The sequence below is a fragment of the Athene cunicularia genome (genome assembly GCF_003259725.1).
Source record: "Athene cunicularia isolate RWA chromosome 5 unlocalized genomic scaffold, athCun1 chr5_part1, whole genome shotgun sequence".
Classification (NCBI taxonomy): Eukaryota; Metazoa; Chordata; class Aves; order Strigiformes; family Strigidae; genus Athene; species Athene cunicularia.
This window is the reverse complement of record NW_020799101.1, coordinates 5,351,182-5,370,048: the sequence shown is the minus strand read 5'-3', so window position 1 is coordinate 5,370,048 and position 18,867 is coordinate 5,351,182. Positions and strand designations below refer to the sequence as shown.

Here is an 18,867-nt window from a genome sequence, read left to right as displayed (position 1 = left end):
CTCTCTCTGTATTCCAGTTTCCTCTTAGGAGCGATCATGGTTTCAGATACAGGCTTGCTGTGTTACCTCTCGCTGTCAGCGGCTTTGTGAAAACTTCAGTCGTTGCAGCATCTGAGTACGTAACAACAACGAGTGTGGTTATTCTGGCGATGCCCTTGGCACAGGAGGGAATTACTCGTGTCCAGTTTCATAGAGTGGAAACAGAGCGTGATTTGCCCAGTATCGTAAAGAGCTCTGAACTGCCAGACTTTAACCATTAGCCTAAATGTATCCTCAGATGGCATTCAGGAGCATGATGTAAGCTGAAGGATTCATACAGAGCTGTTTCTGTGGTACTTCGGGATGGATTTTGGTGCATGTGTGAGAGGGAGGCTATATTGCAGTAGCGCAGGTTCTGCTGCATTTGAATCGCAAAATGTTTCTCTTTCAGGAGCTAGTTGGTTGTTTTAATCTTCTTTAAATGGGAAGAAGTATCACAGGATCTGATTATTAAATGTGTGCTCAGACTGTGGCTGACAGACATAATGCCATCTTTGCTAATGAAATTAATGCCAATTGTTTCATTTTGTGAAAAGTAATGTTCTTGCTGATTTACAGACATTTCTGTGCTAACTCTTCTAGAAATACATGGCTGCAATACAACAATATTAATCTAGTTTGTTTTAAATATTTAAACTTACTCATAAGAACAAAGTTAATGCAAATATTGAATTTGAATTCATGTATGTTAATCCTGCTAATGACATATGATTGAAGTAAATCTTGTAGTACTCAGTGGGGTTTATAATATATAATAGTAACTTAGGGTGAATTCTCTTTGTAGAAACTTGTATGTTTAGAATTACTCTCATATACCTGAAAGGAAAATTTGGCCCATGATTGTTTTTTTCATAAATGGTGTTGTATGGGAACTACTTTTTCTCTCTCCTCCCCACTCTCCCTATTTCAGTCTTTTGAGGTTTTTTTTCTTTACACAGTTTAACCTTCTCCAGGGAATTAAATTACAAAGTTTTACATCACGTTTTGCATTAATTTCCAGCTTTAGATAAGGTTGGAAAGAAGGCGAAAGGAGAGGAAAGGCAACAAAAAAACCTCAAAACCCAACCTACCAAACAGGCCAGGGTCCAAAACATACTTCGAATTTTGAATGAGCAACTGAACTTTTGCATGTTACCAGAATTGGCACATGAGGTTTGTTTCGTCATTTAGTATCTTTGATCTCAAATTCAATAGATTTAGACCTAGATACAAGCTTCAGCCTTCTACAACTAGCCATCAGACCCAATGTTTGCAACTGTGTGCTCAACGCAAGTATCCCAAACTCAAATCAGAGTGCACGCCAGGAAAAAAAAAGCAGCTTTTTCCATTCTTTTCCCCCTGTGTTGGTTAAGACCCCAGCTGCAGGAAGACCTGCTGTAAGTAGCTCAGACCAAACCCAAGTGTAGGAGTAGTCCAAATTAAGTAACGACTCAACATTGTACCAGAAGTCTCAAGCACAGGCAAAAAAAACTACACTGACGTTAACATGAAGTTAATTACAAAACTCCTGAAGTATGTCCTTCTGAATTGTTTTTCCCTTTTGTCTCCAAATGCACTGAACAGAGCTCTGCCATAACTGGTAAGCCCTGTGCCCACTCCAAATACTAAAAACTTGTTTTGCCTCTTTACTGTTGTCCAACTCAATTATTTAAGGATTCTGCTATTAAGGACAGATCATGGTTGTGCAAGAACACAGGCTGAACTAATAAGCTGACTAGACTACGTACCGTCCCATGACAATGTACATTCACATATTAAACAAGAGCTGATGGACACTGTAGAAAAGACCATACAATGAAAATACAGCCTAAGCAATTTCTGCAGCAAAACAGTGATCACTGCTGGTGTTGTCCACTAATGGCTATTTCTAAACCAGCATTTGATACCTGCTCTGTGTAGTTAGGACTATATACATAAACCTCCTCGAGTCATTTACCCCAGCTCAAAACCCAGGAACCCAGGACTCCCTTCTCCTACAATAAAATGCAGGAAAACTCGTTAACATCCCCCCTGCCCCCTCAAAATCAGGAACAAAAAACTGCTCTACAAACACAGGCTAATATAAGTCAATCTACTTTATGGAGTCTGTGGTCCTACTGCCTTCAGGCACACATTTCCATTCCTCCTCACCTCTTCTGCCAGCTCACTAAGCTTGCTGCTGAGCTACTTCAAAAAGCAATCTGGTAGAAAACCTTTCTTTTTCTCTCTCCATCAGGTTTGTTTTCTGCAGTCTGAGGAGTGGCTAAGCCAACGTAAAAGAGAGAGGCAGCCATTAGTTAGACTGGTCACCTTTAATGAGATTTAAAAATCCATTTAATGTATATATTTGATCATTACTCAAGTTTCAAGCCACCTTAACTACATTCCAATGGATAATCCCCTCTGTGCTTTCTCAGTATGAGAATGTTGGAAGAATAGTAAACCTGGGACTAACAACCCAATGAACAACATAAGACTAAGATAGTTCCTTTTCAGAAAGCAAACAAAAGTCACACATTAAAACACTGACAGTCAGAGTTCTTAAATTACAGCAGGACAGTCTGTTGTACCTGCACACGACAACCTAATGCAATTCTTAGTCTTATGGTAAGAATGAAGAGATTGAATTTCTCTACCCGCTACCTCACAGAATACTATCAAGTCTTGTGACTTAATCAAGTACTCTTAACATCCTTAATCCATCGAAATGTGTAACTATTAATTTATAACAAATTATGGAAGTGCACTAGTTTTCCTGAAGAGTGCTATTTTTCTACACAATTACGTGTATCGTACAACTTCTCAATTCAAAATAAAACAAAGTGTTACGCCAAAGAAGAAATCTGACCCGTGTAAATCCACAGTGCAGAAGACTATTGTTTGAACTCTCAGCTACAAATGGCATTCACTCTCATAAAAAGTTTAGTAACCTAGCAGAGTGATATAACAAGTCTGTATTCAACTGCAAGCTTGAACACCTTGCAATGCTGAAAGACTTCCAACAGTGCAGATCATTGAATTTAAGGGAGTGGTTAAATGTTGAAATTCAGGTTTGTTGGAATTCCACTACCTGAGTGAATGCTCATCTTGAAAGCAAATGCAAGAGATTTGCTCTAGTACTTCTAAGGAAGACTTGTCACAATGAAAAAAAAAAAATAAAAATTCCCTGATCTCAATATATTGCATTGATCTCAAAGGGCTAAAGACATGTTTCTATTATGTAAAAAGTAAACAGTCATATTTTATCCAAATTTCATTAGCCTTGTTTTGTGAAGGATTCATCTCTTCCTGTGTGAGATTTTCAGTCAAGCTCCAAACCTTCAATCATTATATTATTTCTGGTCTCATAGGGTCTATTTTGCTATACACATATGCCTGCTAAATCCTCTAACAACACAATTGCATCCTCCCCTGGAGACCAGCAAAGGTCTGATTGGATTTAACAGCATTTTCTGCAACTTTCTGAAGGCTGTTACTTTCTCTTATATCTTGAGTTTCATAAATCTAACACTAATTTTAACTGTGTTTAGAAGCAAGAAACCTTCTATAGCAAGACTGGAGCTCAACATTTATTACTATTACTAGAATTTATTCCTAGATAAACGGAGAGTTCAAGATTTTTTGCTTCTTCAGTTCAAACTCTGAATGAAGTTTAGAAATCGAGTCGTAGAACGAATACAGCCAAACCAAATAAGCAAATGAAGAAAGTACTCTCTCAGCGCTCACAGAAGAGGTTGCTATTCTTACTTGTTAGTCTGGCATAGGATCAGATTCAAGTTACGGGTGCTTGTCCTGTGTCCTTTATCAGTTTAACTGCCTTAACTTTTAAGGAAAGGTAGCACCAAAAATCTAACATTTAATATCTTAGATGATTTGTAGATTAAGAAAAAACTGTCAATAGTTTGATAATTTCAAATAGGATTATAAGCAAATTAAATGTATATTTTCATAAGTGTGATATTGAATTAAAATGACACACCTACTGTTGTGGTCAAAAAACTACACTTTAAATCACCCTAAACTTTCAATGGGGATTCTCATGAGAAGTTGCAACTCCTTTTCACATTCTACATTTTGCTTAAAAAAAGCTATTAAGTTTAACTGCCTTAACTTTTAAGGAAAGGTAGCACCAAAAATCTAACATTTAATATCTTAGATGATTTGTAGATTAAGAAAAAACTGTCAATAGTTTGATAATTTCAAATAGGATTATAAGCAAATTAAATGTATATTTTCATAAGTGTGATATTGAATTAAAATGACACACCTACTGTTGTGGTCAAAAAACTACACTTTAAATCACCCTAAACTTTCAATGGGGATTCTCATGAGAAGTTGCAACTCCTTTTCACATTCTACATTTTGCTTAAAAAAAGCTATTAAGAGTTCCACTTACTAGTCTTATTTTGATTAGTTACCAGTTACATGGTGCATTATTTCAGTAATATGAACTGAATGAATCTATGCAGATTAGTCATTTGTTACAGATGGAAGACCTACATATGAACGAATGACTCCTCCTTTCTCATTGTGATTAAGGGTTGTAATAGTTCCACATGAAGGTCTTAAGCAGTACCATTTCTGAAAACTGCTGGTCAGTAAAAACTCAGCAAACGTACAAATTCAGACACCCAACTTGCACATACCTTCCTTTTTCACACTGGAAAAAAATCTCTTCAAAACTTTGAAGATGGGAGCAAAACTATTCACCTTCACCTGATTTATTTCTATAGTTCACACTTTGTATGCAACCAGCCCATAAAGTTATTCTGAATCATTGTGACCTATTGGAAAATCAGGCTATTATAATCTTGAAAACCTTCAGTTCACTACCCCAATCAGAATTCATTAACATCAAGCGCCTGAGAAAGTCACCAAAGTAAAGGGAAAAAAAAAAAAAAAAAGAAAAAAATCAAAGATCCCTCAAGTTTTGTAATGTTATATCCAGACACTCCAGCTCCAAGCATGCTGTTGAGTACTTTCTTCAGGCTTGAAGGTTATTTCTAGTTCAACGACCCATCCCCAACATCAGATCACTTCCCTCCTTTCCGTTCTATTGTAGGCCATGGCCAGCTCCTCCCCTCCACACAGATCCCATCCCAGCCAATTCACTGCTTCACTTACTCACCCACAGCTTCCCCAAGCCAGGAAGCAACCTCTGACTGGAAGGATATTGCCTCTCAGCTTTGACACATGGCATATAGCATAAACTACCTCCTAGGCAGCTGGCTGAACACAGAAGCTTGCACTGTAAATCACTTGTTCCATAGTCTTGGTTTAGTTTATTCCCATGAGATTAGCTTACAAGAAAAAGAATTCCTTAATCACTAAAATATTGCAGCATACTTTTAATTGCTAACACATCATTAGTGACTTCAGGATTTTCATCTATGGTGTTGTATAAACCCTTCATTTTTCAGGACTCAATGCAAATACCTCGAAGTCCAGTCTATGGTACTTTGAAAAGCAACGTACTGAACAAAACATTTATCAGATTATACGCCAGTAGGTATTAAAATTAAGTATATTTACTGCATTTATTCCATAATCAGATTTAAGGAAACAGAGTTTCCAAGCAGCCTTTGGAAATTTTTCATGACACCCACAGCTGCATATTAATATTTTTAATTCTATTCCAAGGATTTTTTTTTCCAAGAAAAAAAAAGCCCTTTTTTGAATTGCAGTTCATCTTATATCAAGTAGCAGCATCTTTTTATTTTCATCATGCTTCTGATTTTATTAAGGGATGCAGAAAAATATCTTAAGAGCTGCAGAAATGATTAAGCTATTCACCCACCTCACAAAGATAAATTACTCTGATGCACTATTTCATGTTTGATCAGCTCTAGGTATCAATTAGACAGCCAGAAATCATCCTCCCAACAACCGTTGTGAGGGTAAGTGTCTTGGTGTCCTGGCTCTGTCAGACAGAGCTTTTAGTGGTTGGCTAGGTGGATTTTTCAGATTCTGGTCATGATTGAAAACTTGGCAATCTACCTATTAACCTACAAGTAATCAACATCATTATTTTGTACCACATGTATCTGGAAGAAGCCTACACGTGGTGGCAAAGAAAAGAAGAAAACACAAAAACGCTGGCTATTTGGCTGTTGATAACCTGTATGTGAAAAAGAACATAAATATATCAAAATCAGTGTGGATGTGCCTCTGCTGACCTGTGTAGAAAGTCAGAAATACACTCTGCTTGCGCTCCATGCTGCCTGTGCATAACGAGCCCCCATTTCAAAATGCTGCGGTCAGCACAAGACTCAGCTGATGGAAAAGCCCCCAAGAAGCAGGACATCATTTGTTCAGAATTATCACCCCACAAACATGGTTACACAGCTTCTAAACTGGAACTGAAACCCGCCTGCACCCATCCAGCAGCACACACTTCAAGGAGCTTGAATTGTAGCACCTTCGATTAAAGAGGGACAACAGCAGCCTCTGAAAAATGCCCTCTGCACTTAGTACAAAGTATTTATACAGCACCATAGATGAAAATCTGTGATTAAGACTTAATGAGGTCTCACTGCAGACTAGCCTGTAATCCTTATCATATTTATTTCATTTTGATGAAGATAAAAACCTATAAGAAACACTCTTGGACTAATATTACAATGGTAGAAAAAAAGACAGACACAGGAGAGGTGATTATGCATCTACCTGTTAGATAATCCAATTTAGAAATGTAGTTACATGCAAAGTAGTACACATGCCTTCATAAATCACATGGTAATTACTGCAACTCTGGTAGCTTGAGCAGAAATAGCCAGTTCTACTACCACCTCTAACAACAGTAGGCAATTCACTTCTCTGCATTTCAATTCCCCAACTGCAAGGTGAACAGTGTGATGCTATTCCTCATTATTTTAAATTTTTCTTTTAATCTGGAATGCTTTAGCAATGGCAAATAAATTCAAGGCCACAGCGGAAAGCAATGGAAAACAAACAAACAAAAAAATGGAATTTTTTTATTAGTTTAATGTAGCCAGTAGTAAAACAGATTAGAGCGAAGCATATTGCATATGATGATAGAAGCAGCAAGCCAAAAAAAGAACTTAAAGAATTACAGAACTATCAGACTGTACTATACTGCCTGAGTACAACATAAATTTGGAGGGAAGACAACACCAATAAGCAGAGGCATGAAGGAATCTGAAGGGAAGAATAAGTATTTCAAACAATGAATGAAGTCAGAACATATGCAGGGATGCTGCAAGAGGTGTAACAAAACAAGTGGAAGAATAAACAGAGTATGTGCCAGGAGTCCTGCAACAAAAATTGTAGTTTTGCATAAGAAACTTCACACACTGCAGAAGGACAATTGAGGAAGCAGTTGAAACAAGATCACAGAGATCAAAGGGTCATTAACTGTGACACACTGAAATGACACAGTGCTCACTTATCAGGAACAAGTTAACAATTGCATTGTCCCAAGGAGCTGAAAGTTAAAGGGACAGATAACCAGATTAAGGAGGATGCCTGAAGGGAGAGTTCCTCACAAGTTAAACATGGCACATACAGTTAGTTGCTTTATATATATGCCAAGAAAAAAAAAAAAAAAAAAAAAAGCAGGGACTAATCTGGTAAAAGGAAAGACTAGTAACATATAGGCCTGAGAAAGTTTGACAGTGATTCAGTCACTTTCCTTCCAAGTTTTCACTGACATGCTAAATCATTAGAGATCTGTCAGAGCCACGCAATACAGCTATGCACTGTCAGAACAGTCCTGATCACTCACTGTGATAAAACCACAGTCTGCAGTACTAGAGCATGTACTGTGCCAAGATGTCGGTGTATTCTAGAAGTATGGAAGTATTACATACACCATGCAAGTTACACTGGTCAGCAGCACCTTAAAGTAGAGTCTTTGGAGGAAAATGTGCCTGCGACCAGAGGCTGAGGCAGCTTTGCAAAGTAAACCAAAACCTGAAACACTGAATTTGAGCCCTTATGACAAAATTAGAAAATCCTTCTACTATTTGTGCCATATGTTTTTCTGAGGTTATTTTTCCTTTCATTATAAAAGGAATAGCTTCTTACCAACCCACTCCCCACCTAAAAAAAAACCCAGTTCTGTAGAAGAAAAACCTGTGAAATGAATCCACATACAGGAGAACGAAAACCATTTACATTATGAAAGTTTTTGATTATAAAATCTTACCTCATCACAATCTCCTTCAACCATAGCATAAATAGCTTTCTTAACCAAGTTTGTACCTGAAATATAGATTTCAGTAAGTGTCAGAGTTGCAATGCAAAAGATGCTGGTTTATATATGACTAACGTGTGCTACCTACATGACATTACACCTGGGGAAAGCAGGGAGGAAAGGAAGAAAGAAACAAGAAGTTGCAGTCAAGTTGCAGTCTCAAGTTTGAACATTAAAATAATCTGTAAAGTTATCCAGAGACTCATCTTGAGCGCAAGATTCTTCTAACACAAGGATATTAGAAACAGGCTTCTATGTTTAACATAGTGTTATATATAGCCTTCCAAGATGTGATTCATTCCTTTTTGTTGCGTTTAAAGTCAAAATCTGCTGGCACGTACTTGAAGGACATTCATCTTCCAAGGGAATTTCCTCTTACTAAAACAAATACTTCTGTTAGTAACAGAACTTATGAAACCACTTTTCTCGGGGCTGACTCCCATTTGGATTTGCTAGTATCTAATAATATGGTTAAAGCCCATCCCTTCCCCTCGGTTAAGCATTAATTTAATTCTTTATCATTATTTTTCATCTATTTCACAACAGTTCTACAAATGTAATATCCCTACCTGTCTGTAGAATTGGGGTGAAATTGAAAGTTGATTTCAAAGTTATTAGTGGAAAAAACTGCTGTTCAATGAAATTGCATAAATCTCACTTCCATAAGAAGGCTAAGGAAAAGGAAAAAAAACCCCAAGGAATCTAGAGAATGTTTTAAAGTATTCTCAAAACTTTAATAAATTAAGATTTTCATTGAACATATGACAAAACTGTACTACATATAAAACAAATCTTCAGATTAACAGCACACTTTGAGAAACAGCAAGGTGGCAAATGTAGGAAAAAATCAACATACATAATGCTAAAGTAAGCAAGGCTTTAAATATAAATTCTATTTATATAATTCTAAAATTATGAACTGACTAAAGCAAGGGAAAAATCTTGCAGAGATCTTCATAACAGCATTAATTCTTATTTACTTATGAATCCAAGCACCTGCAATTAAATTATGGCAGGCTCCTTCATGACTCAGCTAAAAGGAAAGAAGAGACAGGGATTTCTCAGTATCCTTTTCCCTCTGCTCCAGTACAGAAACCTACAATGGTTTTTGAATTGCACTGGAGAAAAAAAAAATCCGCACATGCTTGAAAAGTCATGACAATATGTAGTGCTTTAAGATTTTTTGCGTTTTGGTTGGTATTTTTAATGAAGAGAACACACACAATGGTACCATTCTGCAATGTATCAGTGTATTTTTCCATTGCAAGTAATTTTCTGTCTTTAATCACAAAAGTATGAGCTGTTCGGTGTGAATAAGTGGCAAAGCACTCTTCTAGCCTTTAAAGCTGACGTCTACATTTGACGTTTAAAACGTTACAAAATGTAATTTCACAATAACCAACACACACACAAAAAAAAAAAACTTCCATAAGAACAAATCTTTAATTAAGCCAGATAGAATAACTGGTGCTAGAATGAAACATCCTTTCATCAGGGCAAAACTGATTAACGAGGGAGGGCAAACCCCCTGCCAAGAGTGATTTCTTTTATCATGTAACTTCCCCAAAAAACAGATCTCCATTTCAGTCATTCAAATAGCAATACACAACTAGTTTTCTTCACTTATTAATACAACAATGAACTATACATTCTCCCCAACAGGCAATATATGCCTAACTGATAGGGACAAGTCAGTAGATAAATTCACTGAAAAAAAAGATAGACTGAACACAACACAGAAATACAGTGGTGAGGGCACATATAAAAAAGCAAAGCAATTCCCACTGTTGTTATTTGACAGTGGTAATAGGCAGAGGTAAGGGGCTGCTGACTGCCTTTCTTTTTAGTTTTATGGTATCCCAGATGTAAATCTCATAAGGCATTTCAGGCGAGTTTAACAAAATTTTAAAAAAGCACTGGGGAGCCTGTGTGGTTGTGTAAGGTGGGGATGACAGACAAACCACCACATCTAAAAGTTCAGTTCTGCATAAACCTTTATGACAGCTACAGTTATCCCAACTACAGGATTTAAGTAAGAAATAACAAAAAAGGCTATTCTTACCAATTCCTTTTCTTCTGTATTTGGAATCCACTGCTAACATGGCTATATAACCTCTGCGGAACATCTTTTTGTGCATATCCAGCTTGCAGACGATGGCACCTACACACTCCTCACCTACCATGGCCTTAAAGACAAACATACACGTATGCATTCTCAGTTTGTGATCTACAGTGCTACCAAAAGTAGTAAACCAGTTCATTTAAAATGAAACAGCCACACAAAATTTGTTTGCATAAAACTATAAAAAAAATAACCAAATAAATGTTAAAAACGTCTCCGAAAGTATAAATAAGATTAAAGGACTCTTATTTCTTTATTACATTCAAATAAAGTTACAATTAACAACCAATGAATTGTCCTGGAGAGAACCACATTATTATTCCATGAAGTCTACAGGTAAGAACACATGTGATAGATAAGGGGGAAGAAAAAAAAAAAAGAAAAAAAATAACCAAACAGGTTAAGGCATAAATCACCCCTTCACATGGGCTGCCACAGAGGAAGAAAAGTCCATTCCTGTTTTACAGTGATCTGAATTTTCATGTACAAGGGCTGTGGTAGACAACATGCTTCATTTTTGACTGGTTTTAATGTCAAGGCCACAAAGGATCACGTTGCTGCACTTAATCTTTAGAAACTCGACATTTTTAGTCACATGACACCCGAAGAACAAACAAAATAAAAGCACACAGTTAATTTCACACTTTTTAACTGTTCAGAGATTTCATTTGTTAGGAGCTACACACTGACAGTTAATCCCAATGGTACTGTCACAAAAAGCATGGTCAAGGAGATGTAGTTAGTCTGAAGAATAAAAAAAAAACAACAAAAAGAACCCAACTGCTCCCCAAACACTTACCAAACTACTTGCACAACCACTAAATTCACCAGAATTTTACAATGAAACGTATTAGAGTGTAAGAAAAACTAAGTCACACGTTAACTGAAGGATTAGGTAGCATGAGGGATTAATGACATTGTAACCTGTAGCAGTAAAACTAAATAACGCTGCAGAGTAGGACAGCATCCAAGGGGAGAATGAATTACTGTTCATTCAGGAAAGACGGACAGAGATAAAAAAGAAACTCATAAGTGTACGTATGGGCAGATGAGTGGATCCACAGACTTTGATAGACCTGTATCTGCAGGGGGGAACTAGCCTTTGGCTCCAGAGTAGCAACTAAACCCGGACTACAGCACATGATTGGCACAAGCATGTGCTGGCACAAGCGCTTCGGGATAATTCAAATTTACAAGAGTAAGACACATCAAATGAACAGGACTTGCCAGAGCCAGTAGTGCCAGGCCTCAGTGCAGCCCACCTGTGAACCCAGTGCTCACTGCTCCAAAGCCTATGGTATATACTCTATAGTTTCCAACCACCTCAACCTGTTTGTATAGAGCTTGTAGGCTAAGGCTCTACAGGCAGGAAATTCATTCATGCATTTCATAGTGGAGGCATGAAGACACAGTTTTTTTCACCCCAAGAATAATAATGTCTTCTACCATCTCTGCCTGGATGGTGGGTTATTAACCAAGTTAGCTGTCAACCAGGAGCTGTATCAAAGGTGAAATAAAGCAGGCCAAATTGTACGAGCTGCAGTTACAAAGCTCTACGATACAGCATGATCCTAACACCATTTTTAATATAGTTTAAACTCATCAGGCAAATATAATTATTGCTAAGTTTTTATTTGGCAGGAAAACACAGTTTTTTAGCAGTAGCCAAGAACAACCCTGAACAATCTAAACAAGTGGTTTTTAAAACGATGAACAGAAACTGTAGCATGATCTAAATGGATTGAAATACACAACCTCTGAGCAGTCTTTCATTTGTTCTAAAACACAGTTTATTCCATAGGGAAGAAAAGTTGTACTTATACTAAAACTGTGTATGCAAAGTGTCAGCTCAAGGCAAGTTTTGTATCTCGGCTCAGACCTGAGAAAACCAGGGAGTTAAATAAAGAGTATCATCAGACAGGCTGTTCATAACATTGCTATAATTACGCAGAGCACCTAGATGTAATCTTATCCCTCACTAAGAAAAAAAAAAAAAAAGCACAGCACAAACTAGCACGTTATAGTTATGATTTGCCCTGAAGTGAACACGTGCAAATTGTTGATCGTAACAGTCATGCGGATAATTTTTAAGATTTTTTTTTTTTAAACATACGTCAAGAGTAGTGACGTTGCATATCTGTGTTCTTTCTTGTTTAGGGCACTTCTCAGAAAAGCTATGTTCATGAATCATATATTTAAAACACTAAATGAACAGCAAAGAATTTTGTTTCAGTGATCAAAGAAGCAAATACCCACTGGTTTTACTACTGTTGCCAGACAGCTGAATAAAGTATGACTTTGTTACCAGTTCCCCAAACAAATCTATTTCTCTGTCTTTAGGCAGGTAAGTCTGCCAGTTAATCTACAGTTGTTCCACTTACAGAGGGAGTGCTGCATTTCCACCTCAATTTGAGGTTTTTTTGTTGCCTTTCCTCTCCTTTCGCCTTCTTTCCAACCTTATCTAAAGCTGGAAATTAATGCAAAACGTGATGTAAAACTTTGTAATTTAATTCCCTGGAGAAGGTTAAACTGTGTAAAGAAAAAAAACCTCAAAAGACTGAAATAGGGAGAGTGGGGAGGAGAGAGAAAAAGTAGTTCCCATACAACACCATTTATGAAAAAAACAATCATGGGCCAAATTTTCCTTTCAGGTATATGAGAGTAATTCTAAACATACAAGTTTCTACAAAGAGAATTCACCCTAAGTTACTATTATATATTATAAACCCCACTGAGTACTACAAGATTTACTTCAATCATATGTCATTAGCAGGATTAACATACATGAATTCAAATTCAATATTTGCATTAACTTTGTTCTTATGAGTAAGTTTAAATATTTAAAACAAACTAGATTAATATTGTTGTATTGCAGCCATGTATTTCTAGAAGAGTTAGCACAGAAATGTCTGTAAATCAGCAAGAACATTACTTTTCACAAAATGAAACAATTGGCATTAATTTCATTAGCAAAGATGGCATTATGTCTGTCAGCCACAGTCTGAGCACACATTTAATAATCAGATCCTGTGATACTTCTTCCCATTTAAAGAAGATTAAAACAACCAACTAGCTCCTGAAAGAGAAACATTTTGCGATTCAAATGCAGCAGAACCTGCGCTACTGCAATATAGCCTCCCTCTCACACATGCACCAAAATCCATCCCGAAGTACCACAGAAACAGCTCTGTATGAATCCTTCAGCTTACATCATGCTCCTGAATGCCATCTGAGGATACATTTAGGCTAATGGTTAAAGTCTGGCAGTTCAGAGCTCTTTACGATACTGGGCAAATCACGCTCTGTTTCCACTCTATGAAACTGGACACGAGTAATTCCCTCCTGTGCCAAGGGCATCGCCAGAATAACCACACTCGTTGTTGTTACGTACTCAGATGCTGCAACGACTGAAGTTTTCACAAAGCCGCTGACAGCGAGAGGTAACACAGCAAGCCTGTATCTGAAACCATGATCGCTCCTAAGAGGAAACTGGAATACAGAGAGAGTTTGCAAATTGGGAATGGATGTTATAGAACTTCTTCCTACATCTGCCATGAGGCTAGAAAGATTTCCCAGGCAGTCTCCTAACTTTTCTGGTTTTTCCTTTATGCCCCAAGTTTTCTGCAACTAGAAACAGGGACAATGTCTTACAAGTCTTAATTTCAACATGAAGTATGCTTAGACTCTTGAATAAAATCCAATTAAAAAAAAAAAAAAAGCAAAGCATTAGTATAAAACAAGATCTTAACTGCAGTCATTTAGGATTTACAACACATCTAAAACCACTTACATGGAATTAATAGGTTATTTTTAAACTTGTGAAAGTTTAAATTATAAATGCTGCTATAGCTAGTGGCAAAGTTTAGAACCCAATAAAAGCACAGTTTTTTCCAGATTTTTCTTAAAAGGCGGCTGAGTGGCGCAGTATTGTGAATTACAGGAGAGGTTACAACACTCAGCCAAAACTCTGCTTTTATTACATCCTGTCTTATCCAGACTTTGGCACACAGTGAGGTTTCCTAAGCTCACCTCTCCCACGCTAAGGTATTTTCAAAACAATTTTCTGAAATATTTAATGTATTGGTTCTAAATGGAAGTTTTAGAAGTTTAACACTGCTAAGACTAGAAGCCACAAATACACTTTAAAAGGAAGCTGAAGCGTTGAAAATGCATTTACAATCCATATGGGAACAAAGTTGTTGCGATGCTTAAAAACGCTTCATGTGAAACAAAAGATACCATGTCCCTCTGCCATTTTTTGACAGAGGAGTGGTTATCATCAGTCATTTGAAGAGAAGCTGGGATGACAGGGATTCTGGGAATAAGTAAAACCCAGGCATTTACAGGGCATCCACACCTAGTGCACAGTGCAAGCCTGCTCTTCCAAAGACAGGCGAAACTCGAGTTTAAGCAGACAGATACAGTTTATGGAGGGGAAGGTTATTCCCTTACAACAGCTCAGTCAGATAATGCTGCAGTGAGACACATCAGAACTGATCATCAACCATCCCCAACTTGTTACCCCTAAAGTCAGGAAGACAGTTACACGGATGAACTTGACACTGAAACGAACATACTTTGAAGATTCCTACTAACTCCAAATACTTTTAAAGTAGAATAAGAACTTTTTTGAGCGTACAGTGGTTTTATACAGCAAAACCACACTACTGACTAGTTAGGATTGGTCCTATGCCTTCCCTCCAGCTGTGCTTTTTCACCTCTTTCCTTGCACCAATACCAATGCCTGGGACATCCTACTGTGAGTATGTTTGGAGCCCTAAACCAACAGAAACGTGACTCAAACACATACGTACACACACACTCTTATAAATGTACGTTGTTGGTGGGAGGGCTACCTTAGCTTCCCAAATCAGAGAAACACAAGTGTTGGCACAAGCCAGGAAGAGGTAGTTGAACAGAAAGGAAAAGCAAGCAGCCCTTGCACTAGCCATTAGAGCAAAGGTGCACCTTGGGAAGGAGAAGCCAAAACTCAGCAAGGGTCAAATCCAGGAGATAATCATCAGGAATAATATTAATAATGCACCCAGAAAACAGCTCTGCACTGTCAGGTATCCAAAATGCTAGATAGGAAAATTATGGTGTTTAAGATGGTTTTCTGAATAAATATCAGCAAGGGACACTTGCTGAGCATTTACACAAACAGACATCCCCTCTTCAATTTAAATAGCTCTATCCCAGCCAAAACCAGGACAGCAGTTTCCCCTCACACATCAAGAAAAGGGAAGGGAGCCCATGACAATGCAATGAAGACATATGAGTAAGCATTAGAGATTTTAAAAATGGTGATGGTGAGATTCAGTAAAGGAATTGAACATCTACAGATATTTTTTTCAAATACAGTCAGATTGCAGTCTAAACCCTTTCCCCCAGACCAATCAAAACCAAAACAAAATCTGAACCCAGAAGGGTGTGAGGCCACAAGGCATTACAGACAAATGATTCTGTGAGATCAGGCACTATGCTTCTCTTCACCCTCCTGACACTGTTCTTGCTAGCTGGAATATGCAGTCCCTGACTGAAGATAAATATTTTAAAGAGACTTATTAGATTGAAGTAGTTCAGGAATCCATTAACTGCACGAACAAATTAAATTTTATAGAACAGAAAGTCTTCAAGACAACCTCTAAAATAACAAACCTTAAAAATACTAAAATCAGTCACAAAAAACCCCCATCAAACTTGACTCCACATACTGCAAGACCTTCAAATTATTAAGTAGATAACAATTCGCTGGCTTTAGATGTTCATAGCCACATATTCTTCTCTACGGTCTTATGTACTTTACGTTGTTCCACTCTTCAAAAAAAAAAAGAGTTCAAGTAAAGTTCTGTGGATTCTTCAAGGCTATTAAAATAAAAAAAGCTGTCACTACAAAATAAACTTAAAATGCTTTCTTCTCCTTGAGTGATATCTTATTCTTTGAATGTACTCATTAGAAATCATCTGTTTTAGTACTCTGTCAAACAACTTGCCACTGCTCTTCATAACAAAATTCTCAAGTTACTTTCTGACAAAAAAGATACAGATTTAAAGTCTAAACAAATGCATTGTGATCCAATAGTATTCAACATTACCTTGGCATTACCAGCAATACACTCCATGCTGAAAGTATGGACATTTGTAGTTCATGAGCATTTATTTTCAGTAGGAAGTAAATCAGTCACACGCATAGCTCAGTGCTTGAAAAATACCATTCCGCTCTGATCAGCATCCTTATAACGGCAAACATGACTTTGCATCGAATAATGTTGTCAAATATTTTCATATTTCTATTTTGTTCCAGACGGTAATGCTTTGCTCAACTTCCTATAATCCTACTGTATTCCCTCTTCAGGGTTTCTAAGAGGCACGGTTCTGAAAAATCCTCCTATAAATCTTATAAATCCTACTTTAAATTATACCAGACCTTAAACCCAGAACATCCAGGAAGTTTAAGGCCAGATGGATTCCATTAGCCTCACCTCCTGTACTCATATCCTATTAAAATTTTACAGAGATACTCCTAAACTGAAGGGTGTCTTGACTCTGGCTAAATCATGCCTCTCAGAAAGGTGTCCAGCCTTGATTAAAACATCAAGAGAGAATAATTCATCATTTACCTTTGCAAGTATGTGCCATGCACTCCCATAAATGTTCTGTTTTGCAGACATAAGTTTTCCTATGAGTAAATCAAACACAGCTAAGCTCCCACTGTGCATGTATACTCCACAGGCCAACTTATACTCAGTTTCATACACCTGTGGACAGATTATCATCCTAAAAGCATGTTTTTCAACTGAGACACAAGTTCTTCTGTAAGATGTGCTAAACATTTAGAAAGACAGGGTGACAGGTAAATCAATCTTCTCAATAGTTCAGTAGGAAGAATGTAACACTAAAATACATTGTTAGTACAGCAAGACAGTCTAAGGAGCACAAGAACTTCTGCATGCTGCACACACTATCACACCTGTAAGAAGCAATACAGTTGCACTTGTCGTTTTCAAAGTAAGCTCACAGATCAAAAGTCTACAAAACCTTTCACAGTGTCTCTCCATGTATCACTTAACATTTACATGCTAGCCATGCTGAAGTCTGTTTTAACCATTGTGCAAGAATTACTCAGCACTCATTAAGACACTAGTGGACTAAGTACATTCTTTTTCAAATACAAACCTAGGAACTGAGACAGAATGATAAAATGAGCTACCAAAGGTCACGAAAGTCAATGTCAAAACCAAGATTAGAAGCCTTGAATTCCTGGATGCTGGCCCTGTGCTCAAACCCTTTACCCACCACTTAAAACATGTATTAACAAATGTAGAAAATTCAAGTATATGGTCTACTTATACATGCACAGGTCACAAGGGGACTTCATTAGGAAGACAGGTACTCCCAAAAAAGCTTGCCCTTATCCACACAAAGATTACTAGAAGTATTTCCACAAATGTCAACCCCTTAATCCTCTCCTCCCCAGCCCCAAACCACTCCCAGTTCCTGCCCTCCCTGCCCCCTCCGGCACTTACCAAAAAGCAAAGTTGTGGCCAGTTGTGGATAAAATACCTATATGTGTAAATGGAGTAGGGTTCAGACAGATCTTTGGTGATCAGTCTCATGATATCGGGCATCTGCAACTCTGACTCATATCGGACGTATCGTATCGTTATGTCCTCCTCGGGCTGAGAGTCCGTTCCCGAGCCTTTCAAACTGCAAGCTGCATCTAAGGACGCGGAGAGTTGCAGCAAGGACTCCTCCTCCTCCTCCCCTCTTTTATCCCCCTCCTCCTGCTCTTCCTCCTCCAAGCCAGTCTCTCCTGCCCGTCTATTGCGGGCTGCAGTCTTAGCAGCAGTCGTAGTTGTGGCAGCAGGCTGGCTCCTGTCCTCTCTTACTGCTGCTGCTGCTGCTGGGGGAGAAGGAGGAGGAGAGGGTGCAGTCCTTTCCTGGGGAGGGAGGTGGTTGGTAAGGGGAGATGAGCACGGTGTTGTGGTCGGGGGCGATGACTGCTGCTGCTGTCCAGAGCCCATTGTTTTACTGGCTCGCTTGTTCTCCAGCCCCTCGGGGCTTGCCCCTGCCTCCGAGCTTAGTATCTTGCTCTTGAGGGAGGCCCGCAGGTGCCGCAGCTCGGGGCTGATGAGGCCGTTGAGCTGGTGGTTGTGGTGCGGGGGATGGTGGTGGTGGTGGCGGTGCTGTTGAGGCCCCCCCTTGCCGCCGTCGCTGCCGCCTCCTCCTCCTCTTCGCTGCTGCTCCCGTCCGCCCGCGGGTCCCTCCTCTTCCTCCTCCTCTTCGGCCTCCTCATCCTGGGCCCCGGTGCAGGCGGCGGCGGCAGCAGAGGAGGTGGAAGAGGAGGAGGAAGCAGCCCCCCCTCCCCCTCCTCCTCCGGGGAAGGGGGAGAGCGTGTCCCCCTGCGGGGAAAGGACGCTGCTAGGCCCCGGCGGTACCTCGGCCATATCCTACGGGAGAGACCGACACAAACTCACCGAGGAGGAGGGCGTCAGACGAGACGGGGGCGAGG

General features: G+C 38.7%; 1 protein-coding gene across 4 annotated transcripts in view; it reads right to left on the bottom strand.

The window, feature by feature from the left end:
- NAA30 (N(alpha)-acetyltransferase 30, NatC catalytic subunit) overlaps window positions 1–18,806 on the bottom strand; it is a 22,501-nt gene extending 3,695 nt beyond the window's left edge. Inside the window, exons 1-4 of one of the 4 annotated variants that reach the window (XM_026849845.1) lie at window positions 17,882–18,806; window positions 10,296–10,419; window positions 8,186–8,241; window positions 6,985–7,290 (exon numbers count right to left, since the gene is read on the bottom strand). In XM_026849845.1, coding sequence (XP_026705646.1) covers window positions 7,198–7,290; window positions 8,186–8,241; window positions 10,296–10,419; window positions 17,882–18,802 — 1,194 coding nt within the window. In that variant the 5' untranslated portion in view covers window positions 18,803–18,806 and the 3' untranslated portion in view covers window positions 6,985–7,197. Of the gene's footprint in view, window positions 1–6,984; window positions 7,291–8,185; window positions 8,242–8,781; window positions 8,905–10,295; window positions 10,420–17,881 lie in introns of those variants that run through there. The other 3 variants (XM_026849844.1, XM_026849846.1, XM_026849847.1) reach the window with 3 other exon arrangements.
- Between the last annotated feature and the right edge of the window lie 61 nt (window positions 18,807–18,867).